Genomic DNA, 25,102 nt, shown 5'->3' with positions numbered 1-25,102 from the left:
GCAGTGTGGAATTGTGGGGTAGTGGTGGAGCCCAGGCATGAAGCCTGCAAGGCCTCCTGGGTAGCCAGATCTGGGAGAAGGATGGCATCTAGACAGAACTTTCTGAGAGAGTGTGAGAGGCAGAGGCAGGGATGCAGTTATTTCTGTACTGTAGCCCTCCAACATGTGATCCACTACCTCTCTCTCTCTCAAACACACACAGTCTTGTACAACTAGTCACTCACTCAATCAGGGAGATATAAACCAAAATGGACACGATGGGTCCAGGTAGTGAATTCAGTTGAATTAACACTACTGGTGACACTGGGGTGCTGGATGTAGGAGTGTTGTGGAAAATGAATAAAGTCAATGTATAAACATATTGTAAAAAGAACGAAAGAGAGAGAGAAACAGACAGACAGATCGGGAGAGAGAGACAGATAGACACAGATAGACACAGACAGACAGACAGACCAACACAGACAGACAGACAGACAGACAGACAGACAGACAGACAGACAGACAGACAGACAGACAGACAGACAGACAGACAGACAGACAGACAGACAGACAGACAGACAGACAGACAGACAGACAGACAGACACAGAATGACACAGACAGAATGACACAGACAGACACCGTCACATACACAGACACCGACACATACACAGACAGACAAACAGACATACACAGACAGACAGACAGACAGACAGACAGACAGACAGACAGACAGACAGACAGACAGACAGACAGACAGACACACACCGACAGACAGACACAGACAGACAGACCAACAGACAGACAGACAAACAGACAGACAGACCAACAGACAGACAGACAAACAGACAGACAGACACAGACAGACAGACATACACAGACCGATAGACACAGCCATACAAACACACACCGACACACAGACACACACCGACAGACATAGACAGACAGACACAGCCATACAGACAGTAACAGACAGATAGACACAGCCATACAGACACACACACCGGCAGACAGACAGACACTAACAGACAGACAGACAGACACCAACAGACAGACACCAACAGACAGACAGACAGACACAGACGCCGGCAGACACCGACAGATACAGACACCGACAGACAGACACAGATGCAGATAGATAGACACAGCTATACAGACACACACCCACAGACACACACATACAGAGGCAGAAACAGACAGAGGCAGACACAGAGACAGACAGTGTCTGTGTCTGCCTCTGTGTCAGACAGCCACAGAGACAGACATTCACAGACACATAGACAGACGGTCACAGACACAGCCACAGACATAGAGACAGACGCCGAGACAGACGCACCGCCAGGCAGTCACAGACACAGAGACAGACAGTCACAGAGACAGACAGACAGACAGACAGACAGACAGACAGACAGACAGACAGACAGTCAGCGTGTGTCTGATGTAGTGTGTGTGATCTCTGAGTGTGTGCAGTCCTCACTAGGTGTGTGTGTGTGTGTGTGTGTGTGTGTGTGTGTGTGTGTGTGTGTGTGTGTGTGTGTGTGTGTGTGTGTGTGTGTGTGTGTGTGTGTATAGTATTGTAAAGGTGTGTTTGTCCTGTCTTTTCCAGATGCACCATCCCATTCAGATGAAGCCTGCAGACAGTGAGAAATCAAACGGTGAGTGATCACACACACTGGGTTGAGTATTACGTGGTCAGGGGTGTGTGTGTGTGTGTACTTCAGTGTCTCTGTGGCTCAGTGATCCTGTTTCAGAGAGAGAAAGAGAGATGTATGAATTATTACAGTGTTCTGGGAGGGGGTCAGGGAGAGTTCAACTGTTTTGGCCCCACAGTGAACCAGCCTTTCTCCCTGCGTCTCTCTCTCTCTCTCTCTCACACACACACACACACACACACACACACACACACACACACACACACACACACACACACACACACACACACACACACACACACACACACACACACACACACACACACACACACACACACACACACACACACACAGACAAATGGCTCTATTGCAGATGCGGTTACAACCCCATTTATCCAGCCATAAAGCTTTACTGCATCTGAGAGAAGCCAGACAGGGGCCACGTCCCAATACTAATAGCCTCTTTTCCTCATCCACTGGACCACTGAAAGTATAGAAGGATAGAGGGTAATAACATTGGGACAGACGGAACAGTACCACACCGAGAGAGACAGAGTCGTGTCATAAAGCCACTGACAGCACACAGGCATCACTTAAAGCTTAATAAAGCCGCTCGTAGCAGCATCTTCTAGACTCGACCCACAAAGGAAATACAATGCACTAGAAGCCTATAGATCCATCCATATAAGGCATGATGAGACCTTAATAATGCTTTACCGCTCCAGACATCTTCTGTGAGGTTATGAAATAGGACTTGGTAAGATATATCTGTCTAGGTAACGATGACCTTAGTAAAGCTCCAGCCATCTGTAGATGCAGTCATCTACTGTAATGGGAGATAGTAAAGCTCCAGCCATCTGTAGATGCAGTCATCATCTACTGTAATGGGAGATAGTAAAGCTCCAGCCATCTGTAGATGCAGTCATCATCTACTGTAATGGGAGATAGTAAAGCTCCAGCCATCTGTAGATGCAGTCATCATCTACTGTAATGGGAGATAGTAAAGCTCCAGCCATCTGTAGATGCAGTCATCATCTACTGTAATGGGAGATAGTAAAGCTCCAGCCATCTGTAGATGCAGTCATCATCTACTGTAATGGGAGATAGTAAAGCTCCAGCCATCTGTAGATGCAGTCATCATCTACTGTAATGGGAGATAGTAAAGCTCCAGCCGGCTGTAGATGCAGTCATCATCTACTGTAATGGGAGATAGTAAAGCTCCAGCCGGCTGTAGATGCAGTCATCCTCTACTGTAATGGGAGATAGTAAAGCTCCAGCCATCTGTAGATGCAGTCATCATCTACTGTAATGGGAGATAGTAAAGCTCCAGCCATCTGTAGATGCAGTCATCATCTACTGTAATGGGAGATAGTAAAGCTCCAGCCATATGTAGATGCAGTCATCATCTACTGTAATGGGAGATAGTAAAGCTCCAGCCATATGTAGATGCAGTCATCATCTACTGTAATGGGAGATAGTAAAGCTCCAGCCATCTGTAGATGCAGTCATCATCTACTGTAATGGGAGATAGTAAAGCTCCAGCCATCTGTAGATGCAGTCATCATCTACTGTAATGGGAGATAGTAAAGCTCCAGCCGGCTGTAGACGCAGTCATCCTCTACTGTAATGGGAGATAGTAAAGCTCCAGCCGGCTGTAGACGCAGTCATCATCTACTGTAATGGGAGATAGTAAAGCTCCAGCCGGCTGTAGACGCAGTCATCATCTACTGTAATGGGAGATAGTAAAGCTCCAGCCGGCTGTAGACGCAGTCATCCTCTACTGTAATGGGAGATAGTAAAGCTCCAGCCATCTGTAGATGCAGTCATCATCTACTGTAATGGGAGATAGTAAAGCTCCAGCCGGCTGTAGATGCAGTCATCCTCTACTGTAATGGGAGATAGTAAAGCTCCAGCCGGCTGTAGATGCAGTCATCCTCTACTGTAATGGGAGATAGTAAAGCTCCAGCCGGCTGTAGATGCAGTCATCCTCTACTGTAATGGGAGATAGTAAAGCTCCAGCCGGCTGTAGATGCAGTCATCATCTACTGTAATGGGAGATAGTAAAGCTCCAGCCATCTGTAGATGCAGTCATCATCTACTGTAATGGGAGATAGTAAAGCTCCAGCCGGCTGTAGATGCAGTCATCATCTACTGTAATGGGAGATAGTAAAGCTCCAGCCGGCTGTAGATGCAGTCATCATCTACTGTAATGGGAGATAGTAAAGCTCCAGCCGGCTGTAGATGCAGTCATCCTCTACTGTAATGGGAGATAGTAAAGCTCCAGCCATCTGTAGATGCAGTCATCATCTACTGTAATGGGAGATAGTAAAGCTCCAGCCGGCTGTAGATGCAGTCATCCTCTACTGTAATGGGAGATAGTAAAGCTCCAGCCGGCTGTAGATGCAGTCATCCTCTACTGTAATGGGAGATAGTAAAGCTCCAGCCGGCTGTAGATGCAGTCATCATCTACTGTAATGGGAGATAGTAAAGCTCCAGCCATCTGTAGATGCAGTCATCATCTACTGTAATGGGAGATAGTAAAGCTCCAGCCATCTGTAGATGCAGTCATCATCTACTGTAATGGGAGATAGTAAAGCTCCAGCCATCTGTAGATGCAGTCATCATCTACTGTAATGGGAGATAGTAAAGCTCCAGCCGGCTGTAGATGCAGTCATCATCTACTGTAATGGGAGATAGTAAAGCTCCAGCCATCTGTAGATGCAGTCATCATCTACTGTAATGCGAGATAGTAAAGCTCCAGCCATCTGTAGATGCAGTCATCATCTACTGTAATGGGAGATAGTAAAGCTCCAGCCATCTGTAGATGCAGTCATCATCTACTGTAATGGGAGATAGTAAAGCTCCAGCCATCTGTAGATGCAGTCATCATCTACTGTAATGGGAGATAGTAAAGCTCCAGGCATCTGTAGATGCAGTCATCCTCTACTGTAATGGGAGATAGTAAACCTCCAGCCATCTGTAGATGCAGTCATCCTCTACTGTAATGGGAGATAGTAAAGCTCCAGCCGGCTGTAGATGCAGTCATCATCTACTGTAATGGGAGATAGTAAAGCACGGCCATATGAAATGTATCCGTCTTTTTAATGATAATACGTTCCATAAACCTTTATTGGAGTTGCTGTAACCATGATGAATTGTCGTTAAGCGGTTTGTTGCTTTAGTCAATCAAGCGGTGTGTGTGCGCGTCTTCGCCGGACTGCTATCTCGATAGCCCGTCTTCACTTTCCGCATTCTTTCTTTCTTGAAATCTGATCTGGAATCAGTAAAACGCTGTTTCTCTGCTTCCCAATACATCACTAACTCGGACTCAGGTCGACTAACAGACGTTTAGTCACTGTTGAGGATATCTCTGCTGTTTCTCCATATCCACTCCCAGTTAATTCATTACAGTGCTGATAGTGAGCGAACGTATACAGACGAGTTGGAAGCCTTTGAAACAACACTTATCTTCCCTGTGTTATTTTTTTTAAACGCACAAACAATTCAAACAGCAAAATAAACAAGTGCTCTATTGATTTCCCAGAGTGCAACAGACCGCTTATCTCTTTCGCCTCCCGGTAAGAGCTGACAGTTTCCTCATTAAAAATGAATTGAATTAGCATTACTCTGAATGGTGAGCAACACATACACACACGTTCTCTCTCTTGTCTCTTTCCCACGGTCATACACACACACACACACACACACACACACACACACACACACACACACACACACACACACACACACACACACACACACACACACACACACACAGGCCGAGGTATTGCAAGATAAATGGAGCGATTGGGTCAGAGAGAAAATGATTAAACAGGAGGAGAAGGAGGGGCAGGCAGACACAAAGAAACCCGGAGAGATGGGAGAGGAGGAGATGGAGAGAGAGAAACGAATAGAGGGAGAGAGAAACGAATAGAGGGAGAGAGTCGCACAGAGACTTGGTGTTGAAGTGGTAATGAGACATTGATCACAGTCTGCAGATGAAATGGTGAACCTTCTCTCTCTCTCTTTCTTCTCCTTTTCTTTCTGTTTCTCACCCATGTGAATGTGTTCCTCTCTTCCCCTGCAGCGGTGGAGGACAGGAAGCTGTTCATCGGCATGGTGTCGAAGAAGTGCAATGAGAACGACATCCGAGTCATGTTCTCTGCGTTCGGACAGATCGAGGAGTGCCGGATCCTGCGAGGGCCCGACGGACTCAGCAGAGGTGTGTGTTTCTTGGGCTCCGTCCATATACACACTCACCCTGACCCCCTCCTCCCTTACCCACCATCCCTTTCACCCCTCCCATCTATTATATCCACCCCCTATTCAGTTCTGAGCCCCTCATCCCTCCCCTTACAGTTCTCCTCTAGGCAGAAGGAGAAATTATGTTCTCCCTCGCTTTTGGCCAACCATAGAGCTACTACGCAATCAGCAGTGCAGTGTCCCCCTGAGTCAATCTCCTCTTCACTGCCTCCCTCCCCCCCTCACCCCCTCCAATCCCCCTGCCTCCTCTCCTCCCTCCCCCTCCCTCTGTGGTCTCTATGTGCTGAGGAGATGGGGCGGGGTCTGCCAAAACAAACTGTCTGTCCTGCTCGGCGTCACACCAGGCTGTCACTGTCATCGTCACACAGGTTTATGTGGATGTGTCGGTTGTTGTGCGTTTCTCTGTGGATGTGTCGGTTGTTGTGTGTTTCTCTGTGGGTGTGTCGGTTGTTGTGCGTTTCTCTGTGGGTGTGTCGGTTGTTGTGTGTTTCTCTGTGGATGTGTCAGTTGTTGTGTGTTTCTTTGTGGGCGTGTCGGTTGTTGTGTGTTTCTCTGTGGGTGTGTCGGTTGTTGTGTGTTTCTTTGTGGGTGTGTCGGTTGTTGTGTGTTTCTCTGTGGTTGTGTCGGTTGTTGTGTGTTTCTCTGTGTGTGTGTCAGTTGTTGTGTGTTTCTCTGTGTGTGTGTCAGTTGTTGTGTGTTTCTTTGTGGATCTGTCGGTTGTTGTGTGCGTCTTTGTGGATGTGTCGGTTGTTGTGTGTTTCTCTGTGGGTGTGTCGGTTGTTGTGTGCGTCTTTGTGGATGTGTCGGTTGTTGTGTGTTTCTCTGTGGGTGTGTCGGTTGTTGTGTGTTTCTCTGTGGGTGTGTCGGTTGTTGTGTGTTTCTTTGTGGGTGTGTCGGTTGTTGTGTGCGTCTTTGTGGATGTGTCGGTTGTTGTGTGTTTCTCTGTGGGTGTGTCGGTTGTTGTGTGTTTCTCTGTGGGTGTGTCGGTTGTTGTGTGTTTCTCTGTGGGTGTGTCGGTTGTTGTGTGTTTCTCTGTGGGTGTGTCAGTTGCTGTGTGTTTCTCTGTGGACGTGTCGGTTGTTCTTACTGTTACTGTTGACCGTCTCTCATTATCTGAAGGTCTCTTCTTCTTCTCTCCTCAAGGTGCCTCTAGCCACTAGCGGTCTCTAATACTCTACTATCACACACACTCAGTTCTCCACTCTCTCTCCATCTCTCTCTCTCTCTGTCCTCCTGTCCCTTCATCCTCCTCTCTCTGTCCTCCTGTCCCTTTATCCTCCTCTCTCTCTGTCCTCCTGTTCATTCATCCTCCTCTCTCTCTGTCCTCATGTCCCTTCATCCTCCTCTCTCTGTCCTCCTGTCCCTTCATCCTCCTCTCTCTGTCCTCCTGTCCCTTCATCCTCCTCTCTCTGTCCTCCTGTCCATTCATTCTCCTCTCTCTCTGTCTTCCTGTCCCTTCATCCTCCTCTCTCTCTGTCCTCCTGTCCCTTCATCCTCCTCTCTCTGTTTCCTGTCCCTTCATCCTCCTCTCTCTCTGTCCTCCTGTCCCTTCATCCTCCTCTCTCCCTGTCCTCCTGTCCCTTCATCCTCCTCTCTCTCTGTCCTCCTGTCCCTTCATCCTCATCTCTCTCTGTCCTCCTGTCCCTTCATTCTCCTCTCTCTCTGTCCTCCTGTCCCTTCATCCTCCTCTCTCTCTGTCCTCCTGTCCCTTCATTCTCCTCTCTCTCTGTCCTTCTGTCCCTTCATCCTCCTCTCTCTCTGTCCTCCACTATCCCATCATCCTCTTCATCTCTCTCTCTCTCTCTCTCTCTGTTCTGCACTATCCCAGAATTCTATTACACATGAGCATCCTATTTCCCATCTCTCTCTCTCTTCCTCTCAATCACGTGTCTGTTGTCCTCATGAATATTAGAATCTTTACTGCACATAACCTCCACAAACTCCAGGCTTCCTAACAGGCCTGTCAGAGCAGTCTTAGTCCAACCTGGTCCAGAGCAGTCTTAGTCCAGCCTGGTCCAGAGCAGTCTTAGCCCAGCCTGGTCCAGAGCAGTCTTAGTCCAGCCTGGTCCAGAGCAGTCTTAGTCCAGCCTGTCAGAGCAGTCTTAGTCCAGCCTGGTCCAGAGCAGTCTTAGTCCAGCCTGTCAGAGCAGTCTTAGTCCAGCCTGGTCCAGAGCAGTAAATACATGAATCAGAGTGAGGCTGCAGATAAATAGGCCTTCAAGTGGTTCTGCCTGTCCCACCTGGCTCTGCGCTGTCCCACCTGGCTCTGCGCTGTTCCCACCTGGCTCTGCGCTGTCCCACCTGGCTCTGCGCTGTCCCACCTGGCTCTGCGCTGTCCCACCTGGCTCTGCGCTGTCCCACCTGGCTCTGCGCTGTTCCACCTGGCTCTGCGCTGTCCCACCTGGCTCTGCGCTGTTCCCACCTGGCTCTGCGCTGTCCCACCTGGCTCTGCGCTGTTCCCACCTGGCTCTGCGCTGTCCCACCTGGCTCTGCGCTGTCCCACCTGGCTCTGCGCTGTTCCACCTGGCTCTGCGCTGTCCCACCTGGCTCTGCGCTGTCCCACCTGGCTCTGCGCTGTTCCACCTGGCTCTGCGCTGTCCCACCTGGCTCTGCGCTGTCCCACCTGGCTCTGCGCTGTCCCACCTGGCTCTGCGCTGTTCCACCTGGCTCTGCGCTGTCCCACCTGGCTCTGCGCTGTCCCACCTGGCTCTGCGCTGTCCCACCTGGCTCTGCGCTGTCCCACCTGGCTCTGCGCTGTTCCACCTGGCTCTGCGCTGTCCCACCTGGCTCTGCGCTGTCCCACCTGGCTCTGCGCTGTTCCCACCTGGCTCTGCGCTGTCCCACCTGGCTCTGCGCTGTCCCACCTGGCTCTGCGCTGTCCCACCTGGCTCTGCGCTGTCCCACCTGGCTCTGCGCTGTTCCACCTGGCTCTGCGCTGTTCCACCTGGCTCTGCGCTGTCCCACCTGGCTCTGCGCTGTTCCCACCTGGCTCTGCGCTGTCCCACCTGGCTCTGCGCTGTCCCACCTGGCTCTGCGCTGTCCCACCTGGCTCTGCGCTGTCCCACCTGGCTCTGCGCTGTCCCACCTGGCTCTGCGCTGTCCCACCTGGCTCTGCGCTGTTCCCACCTGGCTCTGCGCTGTCCCACCTGGCTCTGCGCTGTTCCACCTGGCTCTGCGCTGTCCCACCTGGCTCTGCGCTGCTACACGGAGCTGCTATTAAACCACAATATGAATCAGAAGCCTGTTCTGTTCCACCACCCACTATTAATAAAATATGGATCACACCACTGGTGGATCCACGGCTGGGCCTGGGGAGTTACCCTACATTCATGAAAGGACTGTTCTCTTTCTCCTCTCCTATCGGAGCCCGGTGCATGACGACAGAATGCGGCCAGCTAGATATTTATAGGCTAGGCGGCTAAATCCCATCTTCTTCGCTGGATGATAAAAAACATACTGGAATGGAAAGAGAAGCTTTTATCAGGTCATTTTTAGCACTGACCTTAATATGGTTCAGTTCAACAGAGGGGTTTATTTTGGGTATCGAACGAAGGAACGGGCTCAGAAACGAAGGAATGTATTTTGGTGGAGGAAGAAGTCTGTCTTCTATTGTAAAATGCCTCATTGGTTCTATGGTATAACGGCCAGGAAACAGTATTTCAATGGAGAATCCACAGGAACTGCCTGGCCTTTTAATGAGAGTTGGTGAAAGACTGAGAGTAGACGGCCTTAAAAGAGCCAGTCTAGCAGGTCACCTTAACCGGTGGATTCTCTCTGGAGCACACCATCTGGGTCATGTACTCTAAGAGGTCTTCAAACTATTTGTAAGATTTTGGCCCATCTAGAATTACCCCATATTAGTTTCTCTAACTTGCTCAAAGATGCCCGACCTTGGCCTTTCTCAACTGATGCCAGATAGAGCAAGACCCTGGACAGTCTTCTCACACTTGAACCCCAAGGCAACTTCATCTGCCACATCTTGCTACGACACAGACCTAGTTAGCTTTTATTGGTACCGTTAGGCAGGCCCATAATGAATAGTCTATCCCTAACCCTCAACCCCGTTCTATCACAGAGGACAAGACAATCATAAAGGTAGAGGATGAATCACAGACACTCATCTGTTCTCTCTCTCTCTCTCTCTCTCTCACACACACACACACTCACCCGTTCACTCACTCGTACTCTCTCTCTTTCTGTCTCTCTTTCCATCCGTCCACCCCCACCCCATGCACACAGTTCTGACTAGATGACCTGTCTGCTAGCTAGCTAACTGTATCCTGTGCAGTCAGCTAGCTACAAAGTGTGTGTGGAGTGGGTCTGGGGATGGCTGTGCTACTACTGCTAGCATGGCTCAGTGTGTGTTAGTGTGTTAGCGTGTTAGCTTGGGGGGTGGGGGTGTTGAAGCTCTCCTCCAGTATATTGACACTGCCTCTCTCTGATCACTCCCCAACCAACAGGCCTCAGCCAGAGGGAAGCCAACGTTAAGGGTAATACCATTTAATTTAATACTAGTCTATTACCCAACAATTACGATCCAACCGATCAAACTCCAAATCGCCAAATAGTTAAGAGTTCCCAAAGAATGTGCATCATTCTGCCCGCCACACGCACTCTCCCTCCCCCAAGATTTGCTCAATTTGTGTGATTTTCTGTGATGTCTTTTCAGAACGCATTCTTCATAGAACCCTAGAGACGGTTTGTCACAGTCCTCCGCCCCGCCCCGCCTCCCTCCCCTCTCTCTCTCGTCAGCTTCATGTCCCAGAATAGGACAGTAAGAGAAAAGGAGGAGGGGGGGGGAAGAGAGAGAGAGAGAGAGAGAGAGAGAGAGAGAGAGAGAGAGAGAGAGAGAGAGAGAGAGAGAGAGAGAGAGAGAGAGAGAGAGAGAGAGAGAGAGAGAGAGAGAGAGAGAGAGAGAGAGAGAGAGAGAGAGAGAGAGAGAGAGAGAGAGAGAGAGAGAGAGAGAGAGAGAGAGAGAGAGAGAGAGAGAGAGAGAGAGAGAGAGAGAGAGAGAGAGAGAGAGAGAAGAGGGGGCATCCAATCAGACACACAATGCAGGCCTAATGAGTTCAAATCGTTTTAATGCAAATTGGACAGATTTACATTCTCTAGAAGAGTGGGAGGAAGAGTGACTGGGGAAGATGAAGAGTGGGAGGATACTTGTACAACCAGTTATTTCTGTGTAGGAGCGAGAGAGAGATGGGCAGAGAGAGAAAGAAAGAGACTGGGGAAGATGAAGAGGGAGGGAGAGAGCTTCAACCACCCCACCTCATCTCAACAGCCATCCCCATTGGTGCACGACAACCTGCCAATCAAAAACTCTTACTGATTCTGATTGGAGCTGTCCTATTGTAGATGGGGTTGGGTGTGGTCGTCATGGTGCTAGCTGTGCTCTTTGGCTGTTGTTCCTTAGCAACCTGAAAACACTGTTGTCTGCTTGTTTAGTTCTCTGTACAATCTCTGTTTTGGGTTTATAACAACGACGTGTCCAACCCTTTTGTCTTGTTTTGTTTTTTCTTGTCTCCTCCTCTTCCTCCTCCCGTTCCTTCTCCTCTCCCCCTATCCCATTGTCCCGTCCCTCCTCCCGGCCTCCCTCCCATCATCTCTCCATCCCTCCCTCCCTCCTCCCGGCCTCCCTCCCTCCCACCATCTCTCCATCCCTCCCCTCCTCGCTCCCTCCCACCATCTCTCCATCCCTCCCCTCCTCCCTCCCACTATCTCTCCCTCCCTCCCCTCCCTCCCTCCTCCCGGCCTCCCTCCCTCCATCTCTCCATCCCTCTTTCCCTCCCTTCTCCTGGCCTCCCTCCCTCCATCTCTCCATCCCTCTTTCCTTCCCTCCTCCTGGCCTCCCTCCCTCCCACCATCTCTCCATCCCTCCCTCCTCCTGGCCTCCCTCCCACCATCTCTCCCTCCCTCCTCCCTCCCTCCCCACCATCTCTCATCCCTCCCTCCCTCCCACCATCTTTCCATCCCTCCCCTCCCTCCCTCCCTCCCTCCCTCCCTCCCTCCCTCCCTCCCTCCCTCCCTCCCTCCCTCCCCACCATCTCTCCATCCCTCCCTCCCACCATCTCTCCATCCCTCCCTCCCTCCCACCATCTTTCCATCCCTCCCCTCCCTCCCTCCCTCCCTACAGGATGTGCGTTTGTCACGTTTTCTACCAGGGCTATGGCACAGAATGCAATCAAAGCCATGCACCAGTCTCAGACTATGGAGGTACTGTACCCTCGCCCTTTCTCTTCAATTTCCTCTCTCCGTCTCTCTCTCTCCATCTCCATCTCTCTCTCTTCATCTCTTCATCTCTCTCTCTCCATCTCTCTCTCTTTATATATTTTGTCATCTCTTTCTCTCTCCATCTCTCTCTCTCTATCTCTCCATCTCTCTCCATCTCTCGCTCTTTCTCCATCTCTCCATCTCTCTCTCTCGCCATCTCTCCATCTCTCTCTATATATTTTGTCATCTCTTTCTCTCTCCATCTCTTTCTCTCTCCATCTCTCTCTCTCGCCATCTCTCCATCTTTCTCTCTCTCTCCATCTCTGTGTGATAGAATCTTTCGGATGCTGTCACATGCTCGTCATCCTTTGGCCAAATATGTCAACGTAGGACAAAGAAGAAAAGTAACTTTCAAAACTCTCTCAGAACCACAGTCATTCTTCCCAGATAATAAAATAACATAAAAGCTTTGGAAAAAAGTGTCAAAACAGACAAGGTAACATAAGCAAGGACCCCAGATCACACTGATCAGCCTGACTGGCTCTGTTAAGGATGTCACACTCCTCAGAAAGAGAAGAGATGAGACAGGCAGCATTATAGACGCCCACATTCAGACAGGACCCCCATCAGTGATCCTATAACCTCTCCATCGCCATGGTGATGGCCATTGGGAGTGTGTCTGTGTGGGTTGTGGTGTCCTTGTCAGTTTGTAGGGTTTTTGACAGTAGGAGATGACAGGGATGTGATTGCAGGAGAATTACAGGGCCTTGGTCAGGCGTGCGTGCGTGCGTGCGTGTGTGTGTGCGTGTGCGATCTGGTAATGACACAGTGTATTAAAGACAGAGATTGACAGTCACCTTAGTGGCTCTCTCATTATGGATGATGAGGATGGTAGGCATCCATATTGATGTGCTGTGACCCTGACAGGAAAAGGGCTGTCTGTGGCGTCCCTTTGTGTCTCAGTATGTACACACAATCTTCAAGTGTGTGTGTGTGTGTGTGTGTGTGTGTGTGTGTGTGTGTGTGTGTGTGTGTGTGTGTGTGTGTGTGTGTGCGTGTGTACTTGCTTGTATGCATGTTAATGATGTCTGTGTCGTGCGGTGTGTGTGTGTGACTTTGTGTTGCGGTTTGTGTGTTTACCCCCCATATTGCTCTTAATCAGTGTTCCCTATTTATACTATTATAACATTCTGTACCTTGGCCCAGTTAACTTTCCCAATATCCTCTGCTTTTTCACACACACATAAAGCCCTAAACAGGAGGCAGAGATTGCAGTGGACAATGATAATGGAAGAAATCTTAATTTCCATGTGAAAAACATTCTGCTGACTAGCTCTGAGGCAGGAACCAAATTGCTGCAGCGTTTTTGTGACGTCCCCAGTTTGCAATTTTAAAGTAATTACTTTGGGTCCGAATGAGGATTGGTAAATAGAGTTTGGTTATTGTCTTGGCTCTATCGTCCCCCACTGTTTTAGATTGTGTGCCTGTGTGTCTCTGTGTGTGTGTGTGTGTGTGTGTGTGTGTGTGTGTGTGTGTGTGTGTGTGTGTGTGTGTGTGTGTGTGTGTGGGTGTGGGTGGGTGGGTGTGTGTGTGTCTGTGTGTGTGCAGTTGTATGTGTATTTGTGTGACTTTGCCTTTCACTAATGGCCTTGTCACTGTCGTATCCATTCTCATTATACTCTGGCATTCAGGACACACACACACACACACACACACACACACACACACACACACACACACACACACGTACTTTATAAATGTCACGGCATTATGAAAGTGGATATGGACAGGACAGGTCATTTACGAGAAAGCACATTCATTTACACACCCATGTAGGCACACACACACGTGCACGCATGCGCGCACACACAAACACAGAGAGAGAGAGGGAGAGCGAGAGAGAGAGAGAGAGTGGCGGATGTTGACTGTTCCCGGTGGAGAGAAGTAGGGCAGACTAATGTGGTTGTATTTGTGTTACTCACGGTGCTCTGTAAAGCCTGGTGATTTGTGGCTGTGTGTATAATATTCATCCTGCCTATAAAGGCTGTTTGAGTGGTTAGAGGGCTGTTCTCTCTGCTCTGGCTAATATCAGGTCCGGCTCCAGGTATAAGCGACATAAGTGACATAAGCAAAGAACATTTTGGGGGGGGAACTCAACGTACTGTTGAGAGTTAGAATAGTAGAATACACAAGGTGCAATTTCAAAATGTGGTTGTGCAGGAAATTTGCTTTAAAACTGCCACATATTCTTTCTGCCCCATGGCAAAATGGCTAGAATTGCATGACATTTGTTTTGAAATTGCTACATTTTGTCTCCACCCCATGGCAAAATGTGTAGAATTACCGAAAATGTACTTTAAAATGTAAATGTTTCTCTCTGCTATCAAGAGGGGGCCAAAATGTTTTGACCTCCACAACCAAATCTCGCTCAGGGCCCCCAAAAAGCTAGGGCCGGCCCTGGCTAATATCAGGCCTTCTAGAGACCGAGGATACGCACAACACAGTAAGTGGATTGTGAGTGAGGAAACACAGCCATGTATGTTTGGAGACTGGACAAACTAGACAAGTTAATGGGAGAAAAAATAGGGATGTAGGGATGGAGAGATTGACACAGTGAGGGAGGTATAGCAGAGAAACAGACGTCTCTGTGTCTGCTATTTACCACCAGCCCATTAAAACTAACAAGCTCATAGTCCTATAGATGGGTTGGTTGTTTAGCAACAAAACTCACGCATGCGCAACTATGGGGCAAAACAGATGATTGGCTTAGACGGTTGACAATATGTAAACTATATTTCATCTCCAATGTTTTTTGAAACCATAAATAGTATTGCACATTGAGCAATTGTCTCTCAAATACACTACATGACCAAAAGTATGTGGACACCTGCTCGTCGAACATCTCATTCCAAAAGCATGGGCATTAATATGGAGTTGGTCCCCCCTTTGCTGCTATAATAGTCTCCACTCTTCTGAGAAGGCTTTCCGCTAGATGTTGGAACTGCGGGGACTTGCTTCCATTCAGCCACAAGAGCATTAGAGAGGTCGGGCACTGATGTTGGGCGATTAGGCCTGGCTCGCAGTCGGCGTTCCAATTCATCCCAAAGGTGTTCGATGGGGTTGAGGTCAGGGCTCTGTGCAGGTCCGTCAAGTTCTTCCATACCAATCCCGACAAACCATTTCTGTATGAACCTCGCTTTGTGCACAGAGTCATTGTCATGCTGAAACAGGAAAGGTCCTTCTCCAAACTGTTACCACAAAGTTGGAAGCACAGAATCATCTAGAATGTCATTGTATGCTTTAGCTTTAAGATTTCCCTTCACTGGAGCTAAGGGCCTAGCCCGAACCATGAAAAACAGCCCCAGACCATTATTCCTCTTCCACCAAACTCTGAATTTGACACTATGCATTCGGGGAGGTAGCGTTCTCCTGGCAACCGCCAAACCCAGATTCGTCTGACGAACTGCCAAATGGTGAAGCGTGATTCATCACTCCAGAGAACGCGTTTCCACTGCTCCAGAGTCCATTGGTGGCGAGCTTTACACCACTTCAGCCAAAGCTTGGCATTTCGCATGGTGATCTTAAGTTGCTCGGCAATGGAAACCCATTTCATGAAGCTCCTGATGAACAGTTCTTGTGCTGACGTTGCTTCCAGAGACAGTTTGGAACTCGATTTTTACGCGCTTCAGCACTCGGCGGTCTCGTTCTGTGACCTTGTGTTGCCTACCACTTTGCGGCTTAGCCGTTGTTGCTCCTAGACGTTTCAAATTCACAATAACAGCACTTACAGTTGGCCGGGGCAGCTCTAGCGGGGCAGGAATTTGATGAACTGACTTGTTGGAAAGGTGGCATCCTATGACAGTGCCACGTTGAAAGTCACTGAGCTCTTCAGTAAGGCCATTCTACTGCCAATGTTTGACTATGGAGATTGAATGGCTGTATACTCGATTTTATACACCTGTCAGCAACGGGTTTGACTGAAATAGCCGAATCTAATTTGGGTCCACATACTTTTGTATATATAGTGTACATCATTACAGTTGTCGGTTAGCTAGCTAGCGAATTTGAGCCATATTAGCATAGACGTGACGTCAGTCAAAACACCTCTAGAACAAGATAAAAATAGCTGAAATCCGCCACCTACGATTCCCCACATTGAATGAACAAAATGACAAAATACAAACCCTCCAACCCAAAAAGGCCTGTGGTGTTGATGGTATCCTCAATGAAATTATAAAATATGCAGACCACAAATTCCAATTGGCTATCCTTTAAACTCTATAACATCATCCTAAATCTGGCATCTTCCCTGATATTTGGAACCAAGGACTGATCACCCAATCCACAAAAGTGGAGACAAATTTGACCCCAATATACTCCTCTGTAAATTGTCATCTCTGTTTACCCGTCACAAGACCCACTGGTTGATACTTATTTATACAACCCTCTTAGGCCTCACTCCCCCCTATCTGAGATATCTACTGCAGCCCTCATCCTCCACATACAACACCCGTTCTGACAGTCACATTCTGTTAAAGGTCCCCAAAGCACACATCCCTGGGTCGCTCCTCTTTTTAGTTCGCTGCAGCTAGAGACTGGAACGAGCTGCAACAAACACTCAAACTGGACAGTTTTATCTCAAAGACTCAATCCTGGACACTCTTACTGACAGTTGTGGCTGCTTTGTGTGATGTATTGTTGTCTCTACCTTCTTGACCTTTGTGCTTTTGACTGTGCCCAATAATGTTTGTACCATGTTTTGTGCTGCTTCCATGTTGTTGTTATGTTGTGTTGCTACCATGCTGTGTTGCTATATTGTTGTCTTAGGTCTCTCTTTATGTAGTGTTGTGTTGTCTTGTTGTGATGTGTGTTTTGTCCTATATTTATAATGTTTAAAAAAATAAAAAATAATCCCAGGCCCCCGTCCCCGCAGAAGACTTTTTGCCTTTTGGTAGGCCGTCATTGTAAACTGACTTGCCTAGTTAAATAAAGGTTAAATAAATAAAAATACAAATGATCATTAGCAGCAGACTCGTACATTTCCTCAGGGAAAACAATATACTGAGCAAATGTCAAATTGTCTTATTACCAAATTACTGTACGACAGACCACGTATTCACCCTGCACACCCTAATTGACAAACAAACAAACCAAAACAAAGGCAAAGTCTTCTCATGCTTTGTTGATTTCAAAAAAGCTTTTTACTCAATTTGGCATGAGAATCTGCTATACAAATTGATGGAAAGTGGTGTTGGGGGAAAAACATACAACATTATAAAATACATGTACACAAACAACAAGTGTGCGGTTAAAATTGGCAAAAAACACACATTTCCTTCCACAGGGCTGTGGTGTGAGACAGGGATGCAGCTTAAGCCCCACCCTCTTCAACATATATCAACGAATTGGCGATGGCACTAGAACAGTCTGCAGCACCTGGCCTCACCCTACTAGAATCTGATGTCAAATGTGTACTGTTTGTGTACTGTGTACTGTTTGCTGATGATCTGGTGCTTCTGTCCCCAACCAAGGAGGGACTACAGCAGCACCTAGACATTCTGCACAGATTCTGTCAGACCTGGGCCCTGACAGTAAATCTCAGTAAGACAAAAATGGTTTTCCAAAAAAGGTCCAGTTTTCAGGACCACAAATACAAACTCCATCTAGACACCATTGCCCTAAAGCAAACAAAGAACTATACATACCTCGGCCTAAACATCAGTGCCACAGGTAACTTCCACAAAGCTGTAAACGAGCTGAGAGACAAGGCAAGAAGGGCCTTCTATGCCATCAAAAGGAACATAAAATTCAACGTACCAATTAGGATCTGGCAAAAAATACCTGAATCAGTTATACAACCCATTGCCCTTTATTGTTGTGAGGTCTGGGGTCCTCTCACCAACCAAGATTTCACAAAATGGGACAAACACCAAATTGAGACTCTCCATGGTAATGTTAGAGGATTAGTGTACATAGAATTATAATAGGGAGAATAGTGTACAATAGTAGGCTATACCCTTGTCTATTGCCGGCACCAACCATGGAACTGTGGGATGCAGCCTGGTCTTATAGACTAAACGTAACATAGTGAAAGTAAATCCAGGACACCTAAATTAGTATGATATGTTACGTTTTGGTATGGTTACATAAGACAGATGGTTAATTAAGGCAGAAACGAAAGTAGGGTATTTGGTCGGTATAACATCGATCAATCCAAAGATGTGAGTTGAAATCTCTTCACGGACGACTTTAGCTAATTAGCAACTTTTCAACTATTTACAACTTTTTTTTAGCTATTCAGCATGTTAGCTAACCCTTCCCCGAACCCTAACCTTTACATTTTAGCTAACCCTCCCCCTAACCTTAACCCTTTTAGCTAACCTTAACCATTTTAGCTATCCCTTCCCTAACCTTAACCCTTTTAGCTAACCTTAACCATTTTAGCTATCCCTTCCCTAACCTTAACCCTTTTAGCTAACCTTAACCATTTTAGCTATCCCTTCCCTAACCTTAACCCTTTAACTGAACTCTTAACCAACTGCTCTTAAATGCAAGTAAAACTAAAAACTAAATGCATGTTCTTCAACCGATCGCTGCCCGCACCTGCTCGCGTTCTGACTTAGAATATGTGGACAACTACAAATACCTAGGTGTCTGGTTAGACTGTAAACTCTCCTTCCAGACTCCCATTAAACATCTCCAATCCAAAATTGAAACTAGAACCGGCTTCCTATTTCGCAACAAAGCATCCTTCACTCATGCTGCCAAACATACCCTCGTAAAACTGACCATCCTACCGATCCTCGACTTTGGCGATGTCATTTACAAAATAGCCTCCAACACTTTACTCAGCAATCTGGATGTAGTCTATCACAGTGCCATCCGTTTTATCACCAAAGCCCCATATACTACCCACCACTGCAACCTGTATGCTCTCGTTGGCTGGCCCTCGCTTCATACTCGTCGCCAAACCCACTGGCTCCAGGTCATCTACAAGTCTCTGCTAGGTAAAGCCCCGCCTTATTTCAGCTCACTGGTCACCATAGCAGCACCCACTCGTAGCACGCGCTCCAGCAGGTATATCTCAAAGGTCACCCCCAAAGCCAATTTTTCCTTTGGCCGCCTGCACCTGTACATAGCTCATCTGTAAATAGCCCATCCAATCTACCTCATCCCCATACTGTATTTATTTGTTTATCTTGCTCCTTTGCACCCCAGTATCTCAACTTGCACATTCATCCTCTACACATCCTACCATTCCAGTGTTTAATTGCTATATTGTAATTACTTTGCCACCATGGCCTATTTATTGCCTTACCTCTCTTATCCTACCTCATTTGCACATGCTGTATATAGATTTCCCTACTGTATTATTAAACTGTTTGTTTATTCCATGTGTAACTCTGTGTTGTTGTATGTGTCGAACTGCGTTGTGTTATCTTGGCCAGGTCGCAGTTGCAAATGAGAACTTGTTCTCAACTAGCCTACCTGGTTAAATAAAGGTGAAAAAAAAATATATATATATTTTTAAACCTAACCCCTAGCCTAGCTAACGTTAGCCAGCTAGCTAGAATTTGTAACATACATTGTATGTTTCGCAAATTCATAACATTTAGTACATTTTGCAAATTCGTAACATACAAAATGGGTGATGGAAAATCCACAAATTAATATATACCATATGAAATATAACATATCATACTAAAAGGATTTACCTCCAGAATAATATGAAATGCTCTGAGACCAGGTTGTAGGATGACACGGCCAAGTATGCATCGGGTTCAAACTGTTACGGCTTGGTCTGCGCTCCACTCGTAACAATTTAAATTAGCAAAATATATTTTTTATATAATATCAACTAGTACTAATGAGCCTCAGCAACAACCACATGGCCATGACGGCATTTACAGAGGAAGCAAATTAAGGTAAACTAAACAATGGAATTAAATGGAATGATAATGTCGGCTATACCAACTGAAGGGAACTAACAGTAGTTGAATGTGTGTGGTTACTAGGGCTACTGACGGCCGATACTGATAGTGGCTAATATTTAACATGATAGAAACAGGAAATAGAGAAAGTCAGGGTAGCCTATAATTAAGATAATCGAGTGCCCATCCCTACAAGTTGGCTGTACAATTTAAATTCTGCATAACGGCACAGCATTTCATAAACTTTACTGTGGGAAAGTTGATATTATTTGCGTGTGAAGGTGGTGGAATTATTAGGGAATACGGCATATCTGTAGACACACTTCCGCCACACCTTCATTTATTCCATCTCCACCCTAAACGAATAGCGGGTGAGTAGCATGCTATTCTCATGCTTAAGTTCAAGGTCAGAATACACATTGAGAGAAAAGTACATAAAAGGGGAATTATGTTCCATTTACGCACGCTTAACTCAGGTCAGAAATCCCCCCCTTAGAGAAAAGCCATGATTTAGCCCGAATCACTCGAGTATCAATCTCTGGAGCTCTATGGCCCCTGCCCCTCCACCACCTCCCAGGATCGGCCTCTCATTCTGGGCCGTGTTTTCCCGGCCTGCTGGGTGTCCGCTGGAGTAATGAGATATTTAGCAGACAGAGAGAGAGAGAGAAAGGCTCTCAGGTGGAATGCGCTCTAACACAAGAGGCCCCAGACTGACTCTCCTCCAAATGTAATTTTCTCCCTTCTTTATCTCTCGTCTAGCTCAAAATAAGTGCTGGAGAGAGGGAGTAAATATGGCTGAGCTGCCTTCAGCTAAAGAGACATGTTCATCGGCTGATAGATACAGTCAAACCCTCAGAGATGAACACACAGTGAGAGACCCACACTCAGACAGACACACAGGCCAGCCCTACAGTATGATAGAGAGGTGATATAATATGCCATCTGGTTAGGATGGCGATCACAGTATGAGCCAAACCCCGTCACAAACTCCCTAACTGAGTCTGAAAACTCGCCTCCAACTAAATGTTTCAATTAAAAGCTTTTTATTCTCCCGTGGCAGATTGTGTGTTTGAGCAGGTTTTGCCCCCAGTTAGGCTTTGATTTCAGAGTGAGTAATGTACTGGTGTGATATGATAGATTATAATGTCTGTGGTTTAGTGTCCTCTGTAGTTTAATCACCGCTGCGTGCGTGCGTGCGTGCGCGCGTGTGTGTGTGTGCACAAGTTTTCTTTTTTTATAAAATTGTATTTGTCACATGCGCCGAATTCAACCTTACAGGGAAATGCTTACTTACAAGCCCTTAACCAACAATGCAGTTCAAGAAATAGAGTAAAACATTTAATAAAAGGTAACACAATAAAATAACAATAACGAGGCTATATACAGGGGGTACCGGTACCAAATTCCATTCCCTATCCAAGCTGTCAATATAATATTGAATATTCAGACTCAAACACAGTACTGTCATCAGCATATTGCAGCTGAACAAACACAAACACACACAGAGACAGAAAGACAGAAACACACACACACACACACACACATACACAGTGAGAAAGAGTGACACACACACAGAAACACATGTACCTCATTTACGGACACAATGCTCTGATTCTCTCTCTCTAAATCTCTTTCTCTCACCTCTCTCGCTCTCGTCTCCCTTTCCCTCTGACCATCCCTGCTCCCTCTCTCTACCTCCGTCTCCCCGTCCCTCTCTATCTCGCTCTTTCTTTTCCCCACTCTCCGTGAGATGATGAAATACTTTTAGAACTCAGGAAATCGCTTTCTGTGGAAATAAACCCATTCTGGACTGTAAGATAACTGTCCCTTATGGGAAGCTAGTCCCTTCCCCTTAGTTGTGTGTGCTTGTTAGTGTCGTGCTACGTGTGTGTGTGTGTGTGTGTGTGTGTGTGTGTGTGTGTGTGTGTGTGTGTGTGTGTGTGTGTGTGTGTGTGTGTGTGTGTGTGTGTGTGTGTGTGTGTGTGTGTGTGTGTGTGTGTGCGTGCGTGCGTGCGAGCGTGCGTGCGTGCGTGCGTGCGTGCGTGCGTGCGTGCGTGCGTGCGTGCATGCAACCAATCAAATTTTTGTATATTTTGAACATGAATTCAGGAAATTCCTTGTGCAATACTGAACCCTGTCTCCCCCTTCTCTCCCACCCTCCCTCCTCCCTCCCTCAGGGCTGCTCGTCTCCCATTGTGGTGAAGTTTGCTGACACGCAGAAGGACAAGGAGCAGCGGCGCCTGCAGCAGCAGCTAGCTCAGCAGATGCAGCAGCTCAACAACGCCACGACCTGGGGGAGTCTGACGGGGCTGGGCGGCCTCACCCCGCAGTATCTGGCTGTAAGAGGACACGCCGCGTCGCCCCCCCCTTACTGCAGCCCCGCAGCCAACGCGTCCATCGCCGCCGCAGTCAGTGCCACCCTCCCCGCCCCCCGCTACCCTCCCTGCCGTCGCCAACAGCCGACCCCCGCCCCTGTCCACACCCCCAGAGAGTCAGACCCCGCTTCCTATCCCTTTCCCCCTCTCTTCCCCCCTTAAGGGTCCACTCCCCCCTCCGTGACAGGGAAATGAGGTCTTTGAATAATAGGTGTAAAGGTTCAATGGGCGGGGCCAATCGTTGGTGTGATCCAATAAGAGGTCTTTCCCATGTCTAATATCGTCGTCCTATTGGGTCACAGCGGTGATTGATTGACAGATTGCCATGTGGTGTTTCAGAAGCCTCATTCCCCCTCCCCGCTTCAGTACTTTATAGCATTTCAGAACCCCCCTCTCAACTCATTCTTAGGACCCCCTTCCTCCGGTAGCCTCTTTCAGAACTGACCCTCTTCCTCTTTCACTCTGAAACCTTCTGTCCCCAACTTCTCTGAAACAGACCAGTCTACTCTTCCTTGAGTCCCCTTCATCACAGCTAGGATCTTTCCTGAAACTGTAAACTTGGAAATAGGTGTACAAAGTTGTAAATGTACATATGTTTTTTGACAGTTACTCTCAGTGTTCTATTCTGAAATGTCTCAGTGACTCAGTGGTTAAATGTACAGTAGTAGATGTCATATTCAATGTTTATATAGCCTATAGCCCACATGCAGTAATGCTACCAAGATCATGATGATACTAGCAGAGCTGAGATAGTGAGGGTGATCACTGTTTCTATTTCCAATCCCTCCTCCTCACTCTGTTTCTCTCTCTTTTATTATTTTCCCATCTATCTATCTCTCTATCCATCTATCGCTCCTCTCTATCTTTCTCCCTCAGTTGCTTCAGCAGGCCACCTCCTCCAGTAACCTTGGAGCCTTCAGTGGGATCCAACAGATGGCAGGTGAGTCCAGCAGATGTACACACACACACACACACACACACACACACACACACACACACACACACACACACACACACACACACACACACACACTGAGTGATATTGTAGAAACTATGCTGTAGTTTTTTAAGATGTTTCTGTTGTTCATATTTGTCTTGAGTCTGTTATCCATCAGGACAGAAGAGTGTACCAGGCCTCAAAGGAGGGATGTTTAGTCCGGCAATAAGGCAACAGAGAAGGAAAATAGAGAGATGAGATAGGAGCTCTGCTCACTGTTTCCCCCTGCTGGTCTCCTTTGTCTTTTCCTCTGCATGTTCTCCTACCCACACTCCCACCTGTCTCTCTCCATCCTTTATCCTCTTTATCCCGCTCCTTTGTCTCTGTATCTCCCCTCCTTCTTTCCTTCAATTGCTTTCTCTGAATCCCTCACCCTGTCATCCCACCTACCCCCCCCCCCTCTTTCTCCCGTCCTCCTACGCCCTGCCTCTCTCCCTCTTGCCACCTCACTCCCACCCTCTCTCTTTCTCGCTCTCTCCCTCTCCTTGGGTGCTCAGTAAGCTGTCAGCTCCTGATTGTAGACTGTTTAGCTGGCTGACAGAGAGAAGCAGAGGTGGAATATTTATAGCAGCTATTGGCACAGGAGTACTGTAATTGCCAGCACCGCTGAAGGAAAACCACATTTTAATAAGTAGTGCAAAACTGAATGGATTTGAGGAACTGGTTGTTGCAGGGTAGAAATAATGTATTTCTAAAGTAGTAAGCTCATTGGCTCAAGTAAAAAAAAAAAAAAATATTTATGTCTTGCAAAGGAGGTGGGTTGAGCGTTCTGGACACGGGGACATTTTTAAGAGACCGTAATGTTGGTTGATGTGGTGTAGTTGAGTGAGGATGGGCTCTGAGGATCTTTTACCTCAGTGAGTGGCTGTTAGAACTCTCTCTTTCTCTCTCTCACACACACACACACACACACACACACACACACACACACACACACACACACACACACAAACACACAAACACACAAACACACACACACATACACACATACACACACACACACACACACACACACACACACACACACACACACACACGCTCAGGGACTTGGAACTGTTGGAACTGGAAGCGAAATCACGGCTGCATTCCGGAATCCTTTTGGCCGTCCATCTGTCGCTGGGCAACCATACGTGATTGGCAGTAGATGTGAGACAGCTCAGTGACATCTGGTCCCAGTCTTCATCATGAGGAGTCGGAGAGCAGTGAGAGGCTCAATTACCCCAATGAGCATTCAATTAGAGCCAGCTAGCTAGCTAGCGCTTACGATAGAGCCCCGGCCCAGCTCAGCCCAGGTGGCATACGGAGCCTCCATAGAGCTATACAGCCCGGAGCACACAGCACAGCCTGCCAGCTGTATAGCCCCAATACTGGAGCTCCTGGTGTGTGCAGAGCTGTCTCTGTGTCTCTCTTCCTCTTTCTGATAAATATTGCCGTTTCGGAACAGTTGCACTCTGCTGTTTGACATTCCAGATCAAGTGTAGCCATTGCACATGAATAGCTTCCTTAGATCAGTCTTTATGAACAGGTACCGTGGAGAGGTTTGATATTATAGAGAGCGGCTAGAGCGGTTCTGTCCATATTAAAGTGATGGTATGCTGGTAGCGTTGATGATTCTTCTGTTCTGCTCTCTGGTTCCCCCATAGCTGTGTCTCCTAGTCTTAGTCATTCTCCAGGGCCGTCAAACTCAACTCTGGACC

The 25,102-nt window shown here is 47.5% G+C and overlaps 1 protein-coding gene across 12 annotated transcripts in view; it reads left to right on the top strand.

The window, feature by feature from the left end:
• LOC120031968 (CUGBP Elav-like family member 2) overlaps positions 1–25,102 on the top strand; it is a 118,124-nt gene that overhangs the window by 74,313 nt on the left and 18,709 nt on the right. For 10 of the 12 annotated variants that reach the window (XM_038977859.1, XM_038977857.1, XM_038977858.1 and 7 more), the window contains exons 3-7: positions 1,584–1,632; positions 5,717–5,851; positions 12,026–12,105; positions 22,211–22,372; positions 23,285–23,348. In XM_038977859.1, the coding sequence (XP_038833787.1) occupies positions 1,584–1,632; positions 5,717–5,851; positions 12,026–12,105; positions 22,211–22,372; positions 23,285–23,348 (490 nt within the window). Of the gene's footprint in view, positions 1–1,583; positions 1,633–5,716; positions 5,852–12,025; positions 12,106–22,210; positions 22,442–23,284; positions 23,349–25,102 lie in introns of all 12 variants that reach the window. The other 2 variants (XM_038977849.1, XM_038977848.1) reach the window with 2 other exon arrangements.

This window comes from Salvelinus namaycush, chromosome 38, assembly GCF_016432855.1.
Source record: "Salvelinus namaycush isolate Seneca chromosome 38, SaNama_1.0, whole genome shotgun sequence".
Taxonomy (NCBI): domain Eukaryota; kingdom Metazoa; phylum Chordata; class Actinopteri; order Salmoniformes; family Salmonidae; genus Salvelinus; species Salvelinus namaycush.
This window is presented reverse-complemented; position numbering and strand designations above follow the sequence as displayed.